Below are 12287 nucleotides of genomic sequence, written 5' to 3'. Positions count from 1 at the left end.
CCTATACCATGGGATATCTTCTTATGCTATCTTTTTTCTATGGATGTAGGCTGGGATACAAGACAGCAAATATAGAAAATCTCAGTTTTATCGACCAAATAAAACTGTTCTGTACAGGTTAACTATCAACTATCATATCAATAATTAAGTATGAAATGAAGAATTATTCAATCAATTATATTAGAGATTATTAATCAATTAATTAGAGATTAGGAGCACGGCTATAATGAAAGAAGGTTAGTTTGATAACCGCTGTAATAAATTTTAAAAGAATGAGATTTTGAAAATTATAGTACTGAAATAGGCCTGAGTGAAAAAAATGTATTGGAATATCTTGTTCAGAATAACTGCTTTTGATAAGTGCCATTAAAATATTTGTCCAGATTTTCAAGAACGATAGTAACCATTACATCTTTAAAATTATTGTGTATGAGAAATTGTGATTAAGAATTACTTGTGATTTATTTCAGAAATCGAAGGTTTGATGGAAACAGAGAACCTCAACTTCTAACCAAAAAACAGAGTGAAGACTCTCTGAATGTAACTCTTTCCAGTGTTTTGTGTTGTAGAATGCGTGAGGGATATTTTGTTAAGGTAAGTTTAATTTCTTCAATCTTCAACATTTCAACATAAAACTACTTAATAAATTGTAAAAAGTTGTGTAGCTTACCCTATTTAAAAACATTTTGTGAAGTTGGGACACTCACCTAACCTCTAGTAATAGTATCCTATGATATTTCATTCTCATAATTTATTTTAAAAGTATTATGAAATTCAATAATCTGTGTTTTTTTGTTTGTATACTATTGTATTGTATATTGAAGTGTGTAATTGAGAAATGTGTGACACATCACTTAGCTAAATTTGGACTGTCGTGTAAATTAGAATTGTAACCGTTTTGGGCTTAAGCTTGATGTATTGTTCTGGAAGATTGGGTGTTGAATGATTCTATAAATTAATTTTTATTATAATGAGATCAATTATACTGTTTGATTAAAAAAAATTATTTAATTTTTCAGTCTGTTTACTTGAAAGATGAAGCAGTGGATCTATGCCTAGTGTTGCCGTGGTCAAATCACATCTATATAGAATATTATGTGTCCAGTGACTGGCCTCCGACTGAATCAGTTCGCTATGCCATCTCAATTAAAGGTAAACACCTCAGTTCAACAATATAATATAATTCAATATGAGTTATATTATAACTTATAACTAAATGAAACATTATATTGTATTGAGATCTATCAAATATACGAGAGTCTTACCTCTTTCAACCTCCGAATTACCATGAACAAAAGACGAATGTATAAAAGAATAAATTTTTCACTAAAAGTTACACTCATGATTTTTCACCTACACTTATGATTATTCTTCAATATAGTTGCCGTGAAGGTTGAGGCATTTCCCATAGCAGTGAACCAACCTACCAAAACCCTCTTCATAAAATGCTGCCGCTAAAGGAGTTCAAGTGGGCTATGACATTGTTTTGGAGCTCCACATTAGTTTAGAAGCTCTGCCCTCAAAGTCATGTCTTGAGTTTGGGGATCAACGATTCTGTAAGTCATTTCAACTGACGTCTTCAATTTCCCGACACCATTCATGCACAATATCATCACTCATGACGTTTCCTGGGTAAACTTGAATAATTCTTCGTTGGGTTTATGCTGAACTATTCCTTTTGTTTGCAAATATGAATAACGCTACGCAACTAGCACTTGGCGGGAAGCTCAATTGAGGCAGCCATGTTTGTGGATCTGTGAAGGGTATAATTCACTTTCGTTGCCTGGCAACGCTTAAAATAAAAGTTTGTTATTTGGTTTTTGATCAGTTAGTGATGACTAAGCATCGAGTAAAGAAATGTTCAATTTAAAGAGTCGGATTTTTATTTTACTTTGAGTTCTCAGTTCCTTACAGATCTATAAGTCGACAACAATTTACAATCTGGCCGTACCGATCACAGGGCGTTTGGTGGGGATTGGGAACTGTTCAGCTCTGTAAAAGTCGCTTCCCTACCGCTTGTCTGTGTCTTAGAGCCTGTTCACATGACAGCGATTTACGCTCGGTTTTCGCACGGTTGACCAACCGAGTGGTTGCTAGGTATAGGGAAACACATGGTGCCGTACACATGCATCGCTCGGTTTTAGTAGTCGCCGGCGAATCGCGGCGGTTGTAGTCTCAGACTACGCGGCTCGGTTGTCGGGCGGTTCGATATACTATGGCAGGCATGAGAGCGTACACATGTCTTCAGTCAACCGAGCGGTTTCGAGCAGAGTAGTTCACATAGTGCACATTCTATTACAATTTCAGTTCAATTAAAATTTTTTCTATTAAAATTTTCAGTTCAGTTACTAAGTTAGTTTGTAGAGGATCATATTTCATAGTAGGGTTAACTAGCCCACGTTGGGACACTAAAATTCAAACAGCTATAACTTGGACAAATATAAAAAAAATTCTTCATTTTTTAATTTTATATTGATTGTATTTTCTTACACTTTCATGGCAACTGCATTCATTGTTTTATTGTTAAAACAATTTTTTAAAAGTATAAAAAATTATAAACTCAATCTCCCCCATCAAAACATAATATTTTAGGTTATTTAGGTACATAATGAGATTTGGTAATTTTTAGTAAATTGAATAGCTTTCTCAAAAATTGACATTTTCAGAAAATTTTGGTTTTATCCAATCAACAATACCATGCAGAATTTATCTTCAAAATCTCTTACCGTAGGCCCTATTTGAAATGTTCTGTTCCAAAAATTCAAACTTTAGGCGCTCATATCTCAAAAAGTAATGATGGAAAAAAATGTTTTTCTGAGAAAACTTTTCCTTCTTGATAGCTTGTTGATATACAAATCGAAAAACTTTGAAAAATATCACCAGTAGAAAGTTTAATTTCAGCCTGTGCCTAGTATTAACCGAGGGCGGACCGCTCATGAATCGCTGTCATGTGTACGAGGCTGGCAAATCGAGCGATGCGACAATCGAGCGTAAGTCGCTGTCATGTGAACAAGCTCTTATGATATGTGATTGGAGTTAGAAAAAAAATTACCCTCGTACATAGTTGAATGTAAAACGTTGATTTAGATCATAGTCAAATGTTAATGTAGAACATAGTTTGACGTGAATTAAAGTGGAATATGAAATATTGACATTAAGAAATAGAATAAATGAATGAAATCTTGAGAAATATTGCACTTATTTGTATAATAAAAAATCAGAACCCTACTCACTTCTTAAAATTTAATTTCGAATTTATTCTCATTGATTGGATATTTTCTAGCACCTTACGAATTTCTACACGACATCACGTGCCTTATAAAGAAGCCATTCCACTCACCCTACAGACAAGCCGTTGTTTCAAGGTTCTGGTCAACTTTGAAAACTTTGAATCATGCAGATTTGTTGTTGTCCCATTTGGACTCGTTTGAGAACAATCCGGCTACCTACACGTTACCTGATAGTATCCGAAGTGGAATGCCTTTGTTCTACTTGCCTTCTGACTCCTCACAACCGGTCCTATCGTCAAAGTGAGTTCTTGTTCACTTTCATTTATTTAAAACTTTACATAAGGGGTATTCACAATGTTGTTTTAGCCAGCTAAAGTGCTATTTGATAACTCTGGATTGTGAACGCCCCATCTAAAACCATCTGCTATTAGCTAACTGCAGTAGCGATCCAAGCGGATAATTTGTGTAACTAAAGTTGGTTAAAAAAAACTAAGATTATAAACATATGGCTGCCGTTTTAACAGAGATAGCTAGAGTTAGCGGACTCAAACCTGCGCTATCTGCTATCTCGTCTGTTAATTTTTTTCTAACGTATCACTATAGCATTGAATTAACACAGACTTAGCAAATAGCTGGAGATAGCGAATAGCTCGACTTAGCCAGCTAACTCCAACATTGTGAATACCCCTATTGTATTTTTATTACTTTCATTTCTTGCTAAGCTTCCAAGTTCAAACACAGTATTAGGCTTGCCACTAACGGTAGGACATGCATGATGAATATGAGTGTGCACATGTCGCCATACTATGAAACACTACTATACAATATTGTCTGAAAAAATCATGATTTCAAATTCTAAATACCTAATTTAAATACTAGCATTTAATTTGTTTATATTATGTTTATTATATTTATGTTTTCTATCTTATTCTCAGCCCTACCATGGTATCCTAGATTTCTAGGTAACCTAACCTACAATACAATAATTATAAGTTCTGAATTGTCACACTGAAGAAGCCACTATAGGTGTTGAAACATGTTTGTAACTTTTTAATAAATTCGTGATATTTTAAGACAATATTGTAGTGGTTCGTTATGGATAAATATCATGGTTAAATAAATGGATAAATAACACTGTATCTCACCAAAAAATATTTGAAATCGTCATACATTGTTGTATCAACACAGCGAAAGTCTTCGAGTAGAATGTTTTGGTATTAGGTTATTGTATCTTCAGATAAACCGGTATCAGCTATCCTTCATAGAAAGTAGTACACCCCACACGGTCTTATGCGTAGGCTTCTATTTTATTATTTTGATTCAGTATAATCATAGAGCGTAAGTAGATATCCCATGGTATAGGGCGTTTATGTTGCAACTTTTACTGTTATCTCAAGCCGATTACTGTCGATTATTGTCGATTTTTACTGTTTTGTTGGGGTGAGAGTGTATGAACGGCACAATATGAGAGACTACGAGCGTAACACAGCTACACGGGAAAGAATTACGTGGACTATCGGCTTGAGATAACAGTAAAAGTTGCGACATAAACGTCCTATACCATGGGATATCTATTTACGCTATTGTTTCTCAATGGTATAATTCAGAGGGTCCCATGTAAGGTGTAACAGCCGAAGACTATAGATTCTACATGAAATTTGCAACAAATAATGTCTGCTAAACTTTTCTAAAATCAACCTTAGTTTTCGAGATATATCAATTTTTCAATATTTTTAAAAAACTAGAAGACTATCAGTCAAAATCTAATTCTAGAGATATTGTTGGAAAGAGGAAGAAATTCCAATAAGATTCTTATAATTTGTTTGACGTTTTTGAACTTTTTATGAGCTTTCAAACTGTTTGAAATTTGGCTTTGAACTCGACGAATGTATTTTTTAACTTTGAGCGTTCGTGAAAGTTCAAAAACGTCATTCAAAGAAACAAATTATATTAATCATATTGGAAAATTCTTCCTCTTTCCAACCAAATCCTTAGAATTAGTTTTTGACTGATAATTTTCTAGATATAATAATCTATATATCTCGAAAACTAAGGTTGATTTTAGAAAAGTTTAGCAGACATTATTTATTGCAAATTACATGTATTCACTGTTACACCTTTCGTGGGACAGCCTGTACTTGAAGTTATATTTCAGTTGCAAATGTCATGTAGAATCTATAGTCGTCAGCTGTTACACCTTTCGTGGGACACCCTGTACGTGAAGTTATATTTTTGTTGCAATCATTCCATCAAGTATATATTCGTGGTTATATTTTTATTGCAGTGATATCGGCTGTCCCCAGTTCGCGCATTTTTGGCGGCTGATAAGTGCGCTGGACCCCGGAGTTTGGCAGAAATACCTGCACACGCATCGCTTGGGTGTGGTGCTCACTCACGACAGACCATTGCCACAATTCCTGCACACGCCCAATCCCAACGGTCGCTTCCAGTCTGTCCAGTGTCGCTATGCGGCCTCCACACTCTTCAACTTCCTCAAGGACTGGACAAGTTTCGTGCTCATCGAAAACCATTCTTATATCAAATTTATCACGCCTAGGTAATTATCGTTTTCCAATTTTTGTGTAGTTGTGGTAATTATTAATATTGAATGAAAAAGACTAAGAAATTGTCAAAAACCTCAGATTTATTGATACTTAGAAAGACCGGTTTCGGTTATTACACCATTGTCAATCTCTGATAAACTAAAACTAAATACAAGAGCAGCAGAATTTATACTAGTAGGCGAGTACTGCTATTGGTCAAGGGCATGAATGCCTGCCATTGGCCCAGCTAGACAGTCTCCTCCCACTCAACGGTGTGACAAAATGGCGGCTTAAGCAACAGAATCGCCATGATAACAAAATTTACTCTCAGTACAAAATAAGAACCAAGAAAAAAAGTGTGAAAGATAATAAAACAAACATGTAAATGGAAGTAGTCCTTTTCTTAGTCTTTTTCATTCAATCGTTTTCCAACCTTGTTTCTAAATAAGTAAATGAATACTTAAATGTTGTTTTCCATCACGAACTGATTACTATTAAATCAATTTTTTGTCATTAGATAGAACGTCTAGCAATCAAATTTATCCAATAAGGAAATTATTGGTGATCGGAAAATGCAGATTCTGGTTTTGTTTTTAGTCCTTGAATATGACCAACTAATACAAGAAAATCACAAAAATAAATACCCACCTACAAATAATACTCATAAAAACAAAGTACCATAACTAGACACAATAGAACAGTTAAAAATACACACCCAATTCGAAAGCAATAGACAATGCATATTAAATGAACAAACCAACTTTAAATCCCACATCCTCTTTGATTACCTTCTCAGTCATAAGAAACCCAATAGACACCAATAACAGCACACTAAAAATTCCACTTGTCTATGAGTACAACCATGGACCTGCTGAAAGATCTCGTTGTCATAGCAAGTGAATAAAATCATTGAAAAATTTGACTGCTAGTCGTTCTATTTAATAACAAAAAAGTGATTCAAATGAATACACTATTTATCTGTCTGAGAACAATAATAACATGATTGAAGGAGACAATGGGTACCTTCTAGGAACACGGTAAATTGTTCCAGTGATAGATTGTTCCATGTCACGTGACTGGTGTAAAACTAATATTGTTCTCACTTCCCTCTACAAGTTCACACTTGTACTCCACTTCAAAATCGTTGGTCTAAACTTTTTTCGCGCACTAAATATAATTTAATTGATTAATTGAAGTTAATTTCGACCAAAGTTTGTCGTTTACTATTCAATTCAATTCAATTCAAATATTTTCATTCAAAAAATGTACAGACACATTGAATAACGTCATATATAATAAAATAACAAAACACACAATAAGAAATTTATGTACAAATTTATGAATAAAGAAATTATGAAATGAAAATTCATCACAATCAAATCTGTAAAAATTCTTCAAATGAATTATAAGGACAATCCAATCAGATATTTCTTCAGCTTAGCTCTAAAAATCGTCAACTCCTCTATGGACTTTAAAATTTCGGGGCAGCATGTTAAAATATGTCTTCATTTTGAAAAATTCTAAATTATGTCTCTACGATTCTTCCTGATCTAGTATTATATGCATGTGGAATACTACTTCTCTTTTCTAAATCAGTGAATTTTTAAAGTACATTATGACGTCAAAAATATATTGCCCATAGACTGTCAATATGCCTAGCTGATAGAAAAATTGTTTCACAGATTCACTCCTTTTAATATTCATGATAATTCTGAGTGATCTTTTCTGCTGAACTAATATTTTGTCCAAGTTTGTTTTCGATGTGTATCCATAGATACACAGTCCGTAAGCTATATTGGAATGAACTAATGCGTAGTAAATTGCTTTCAGTGCATTTAGCCCACACCAATTGGTCATACGCCTAACAGCAAACAGGCCTGGTGATATTTTTTTCAGCACATGATCTACATGCTTGTTCCTTGACAAATGTTCATCATTCACCAAACCAACATTTTGTGCTAAGCTCTGCCTAGTTGAGAAAGGGACTGCTACTGACTTATTGGAATTTAGGAGGAGATTTCGGCTGTTCAGAAATTTATTGATTGCTGTTAGACCCTGGCCTAGCTGCGTAAATAACGGTTGCTTTACAAGTGTGCACTTCTTCCACTTCATCACTCTCAAATAATATTCTATAAAGAATAAATCATTTAACGAATGGTTATCAAACATAATTTTGTTATATAAATAATATTAATAATAATAATGTAGAATATGTGGGATATAATAGCGGTGTGTAACCTTTCACGAGAAACTCTTCATCCTCAAATTACTTTATGTTTCAGCGAAAGTTATGACAAAGTACAAACATGGTTCTTCATCATACGTGTTACCTCCAAGCCACCATGTGTTGTTCTGCATGTCGCATTTCTTGGAAATACCCCTGGATACCTCAGAAATTTGGTATGTATTTCACAGTACATATTATAATCTTCTATAATATAACATAGGGAAGAATTGGCTTATACACGTACGGGATAGGAAAATTATGTTTGACGCATAATCACGTCTGAAATACTGGACTGATTAACTAGAAATGATGCATATAGATTCTTCATTTTACCGAGGATGGTTATAGGTCTATTTTAAATTCAATTTCTATAGTGAGGTTCACGTTATAATGGTAGTAATTGATTAACATTGGTGTTATTTTAAATTGTTTGAGATCTCAGTAGTTCAAGTTTTCAGTTTTTGTCAAGTTTTTAATTAGGCCTTTGCGGAGAACGGGTTACCTACAAGTTATATAAAACTGTAATAATATGTAACAAAATTTCATTGTTGTCCTTATCAATCTCAATAATATTCATTCTATTGCCATTTAGACTGAATTTGAAATAATTCTGTTGTGGAATGGTTGCAATATTTATTATCAGCATTAAAAAAACTTAAGATTTGCACAAACAAACATTTTATTTGGTATAGGACATGTTCACCGTCTATTACTGACTTTTCACATTCTATGGTAACTGTAGGAAAAATTTAATGTGCAATACGTGGGCAAAGTTTCTTTGCTGCACTCAAGAAACCATCATTCCGCACTCGCCTACGGCTCGTGCGTAAACGTTTCTTTCGGTGCAGAAAAGTGGCACTTTGCGCACTAGTTGCACAAATAACTATTGCACTCATGTATTATCGAAAATCATTGTTGAGAAGAAGTAGATTTGAATTTGTGAAAAGAATCCAATAGCCTTTTTGAAATAACAAGGATCGTCCAGAATTAAGATTATATTTTTTCCTACAGTTACGTTGAAAAGTGGCCATTGCTGCACTGATTACAGAACGCAAAGAATCACTTTTCCGCTCTAGTGCGGGAAAATTTTTTTGCACTCCAGATTTGCAACATGGCAACGCAAAATACTTAGTAGGTTATATGGAGCAACAGTGCAGCAAAATCAAAATGAAGTTGGTAACAGTGACTGGGCTGCTATAGTGAGCAGAGGTGCAACGAAGCACAACGAGCACCTTATTAAGTAGATATTATAACCAACGACAACATTTTTATTCTATTTGACAATAAATTAAGGTTTTATCAATAATAAAATTACACAGAAAAACATTTGATGGATTTCAGGCAATTTTACCCATAATTACCACCTTTTCATATTCAATGGTAACTGTAGGAAAACTTAATGTGAAATACGTGCGCAAAGTTCCTCTGCTGCACTCAAGAAAACTTCCGCCCTCGCCTACGGCTCGGGCGTAAACGTTTCTTTCGGTGCAGCAAACTGTCACTTTGCGCACTAGTTGCACAAATAACTATTTATAGCTCTGTACATGGCAGGAAAAGGCTGAACATTCTTCCTTGTATAGTGGCAGTGCTGTAAGATTTTCATGCGCCTGCCATGATTCACTAGTCAGTTAGGAGTTATCCAATATGGAGCTTCACTCACTTCTACCGCCAAATGAAAAAAATCTGGTGGGGTACACTCACACAACTTTCCTTGCTCATTGAACTATGAGCCTCATTCATAAACGAGAATAATTTAGGGGCTACATATTTAAAACTACGATCATACTACTGTATATAATGTTTTCAGAGTACATTTTCCTTTGTCTAAATTGTGAAATTTGATGATTTTTTAAAAGTCGTCAAAACAGCTGTTCTACAGATAATGTGTTCTTTCGAATAAGCTGCTCTACCTAGCTACCTCATGCACGAGAAGGAGGTTACAAAGTCCATTTCTCAAGGATGGGGTGGACCCCCAGTTAGTTTCCCAGGAAGGAGACTCATGCCAGATGATAGAGCTGATAAATAGCTATACAGAGTATAAATTTGAAAAAAATCGGTCTAGTCATTTTTGAGAAAATCGTGATAGAAATTTAACAAAATCCATTTTTCTCAAGAATATTATGGAGCCCCTGCAATTTTCCCTGAAATGAGACTCATGTCAGTTGATAGGGCTTATAAATAGCTATCCAGGGTAAAAATTTGAAGAAAATCGTTAGAGCCGTTTTTGAGAAAACCGTGAAAAACATGTTTTTTTTAGTCATTTTCCGCCATTTTGAATTGAATTTTATTGAATTTCTTACTGTCGGATCATCATGGTATAAGGACCTTAAGTTTAAAATATCAAGTCAATCAGTTAATTAGGAATAGAGTAATCGTGTTCACAGACATACACACACACATTAATAAAACAATATAAAAAATCTTGAAGTACCCTTTATTTTTTAAAAACTTTAAAATAGTTCAACAACTAGTTTCGGTGATCACACCATCGTCAGGTTATAAAATAAAATAATGTTATTTTTATACACACATAGACCAACACCAAAAAATTATGTTTTTCTACAACTGCGCGTAAAGAAAGAATTTATGGAAGGAATGAAGGAATGACCTGTGACTAGACGATATTCAAATGTATACTGTATTATATGCTGTGTTGAATAAAGAGATTATCTTATCTTATCTTATCTTTATCTTATCTTATCTTATCTTTACATACTCAATTCTCCTCGTAAAACAGCTTATTTCTGAGGAGAATCTACTTTTTCGCTCGCTTACCATCTGCGCATGCGCAGTAGATTTTCTTTACGCTCTATAATCAGCTGATGATAAGCAGCTCACCAAAAGACAAACCACTCTCGGTCAGATCTTAACCTAAAAAGTCGGTAGTTGTACCGATTCTACAGCCATGATAGATATCAGTGTAGACAAATTATTATAAAATCCGCCAGATATAAGTGATTTAACAGGTTTGTGCAGTTGTAGAAAAATTTTTGTATGTAATTCGCGCGTAATGCTTCTTTATCGCTCTTGCAAAATTATCACGCTCCGCTTCGCGTCGCGTTATAACTGTTTTGCGCGAGCGATAAAGTCGCGCATTACGCTCTTAATACATAAATAGCTATTTTGGACTCAGGGGGCCTTGAAACGTATAGAAAACTTGAAATCAGGGTACCTTAATTTTTTTTGGAAAGCAATACTTTCCTTACCTTTGGCAATAGGGCAAGGAAAGTAAAAAATACGTGGTGTCATCCGTTTTTTAACGGGAAAGAATAAAAATGCCACTGGAATTCACCACGAGTTGTGTAGTGAACTTGATTGGTTCGTTCCAATCCTCTGTTGAAGAAAGAATCACATTACACAACGAAAAACGAAGTGGCCGTCCATTCACTCCACGTGCCCCAAACATTGTCGAAGATATCCGAAGACACAGACCTTAGCCTTACGTTTGACAAAATTGATTAGCAACTCTCTCCTAATGTTGAAATTAGTCATACACACTACATAACTTGCGGTGAATTTCAGTCTCATTTTTATTCTCTCCCGTTAATGAAACTTCGGGCCGGTTTCCGAGCTAGGATCTGTAAGTTCTGGACTTACAGAGTCCAGGACTGATATAAGCTCTCGGGTCTAAATTGACTTTCTGCGTCACGATTTCATCTTCTAAACTCCGGAGTCTATCAAGTTCTCGACTTATTTGAGTCCACGACTTTAACGCAATAAACATGAGGGAAATTCACATTATTTTGCTGTTGTATTGTTGGTATTATAGCAAAACGGAAACAGCTGATTGCAGCGGGACAATTCAAATGAGCATGCTCTCCAAACTATTTTGTAAAAATACGTTTCGATTTCTTTGTGGGCCTATTCAAAACAAAACCTTTGAAAGGTGAATGAATAAACATTTAATTTTACATTATGCTATTATTGATCATTGATCCTAACCAGTGATTTTGGAATAAAAGTTTCATTAGGTTATTGCGTTTGAAAACGTATTTGTTTTGAATAAACTGGAATAATAATTTATTATTTTTATTATTATTAATATGTTGAATATGACATTGATTAATAACATTCAGATTGGAATATAAATTCCAAGGCAATCCTTGTATTATTTTGCTTGAACATTTTTAGGTTATGTCACAGTCGTAAAATGAGGTTAGTTTTTTACGCATAATTCTGATACAATTTTATTCCAGAATGAACCTGCAAACTATAAATTATGAATTTAGATGGGCTAATCTAAATAATTTAGGTATTATATGACATCTATTTGGCTTTTATCCAAAA

At 34.3% G+C, this 12287-nt stretch overlaps 1 protein-coding gene across 1 annotated transcript in view; it reads left to right on the top strand.

Annotated features, from left to right (window-relative positions):
* LOC111050612 (KICSTOR complex protein SZT2) overlaps positions 1-12287 on the top strand; it is a gene marked incomplete at its 3' end in the record, with an annotated part of 112577 nt that overhangs the window by 22382 nt on the left and 77908 nt on the right. Inside the window, 5 exon segments of the mRNA XM_039441409.1 lie at positions 471-594; positions 1020-1152; positions 3284-3530; positions 5515-5787; positions 8056-8173. Of these exon segments, the coding sequence (XP_039297343.1) occupies positions 471-594; positions 1020-1152; positions 3284-3530; positions 5515-5787; positions 8056-8173 (895 nt within the window).

The sequence above is a fragment of the Nilaparvata lugens genome, chromosome X (genome assembly GCF_014356525.2).
Source record: "Nilaparvata lugens isolate BPH chromosome X, ASM1435652v1, whole genome shotgun sequence".
Lineage (NCBI taxonomy): Eukaryota > Metazoa > Arthropoda > Insecta > Hemiptera > Delphacidae > Nilaparvata > Nilaparvata lugens.
This window is presented reverse-complemented; position numbering and strand designations above follow the sequence as displayed.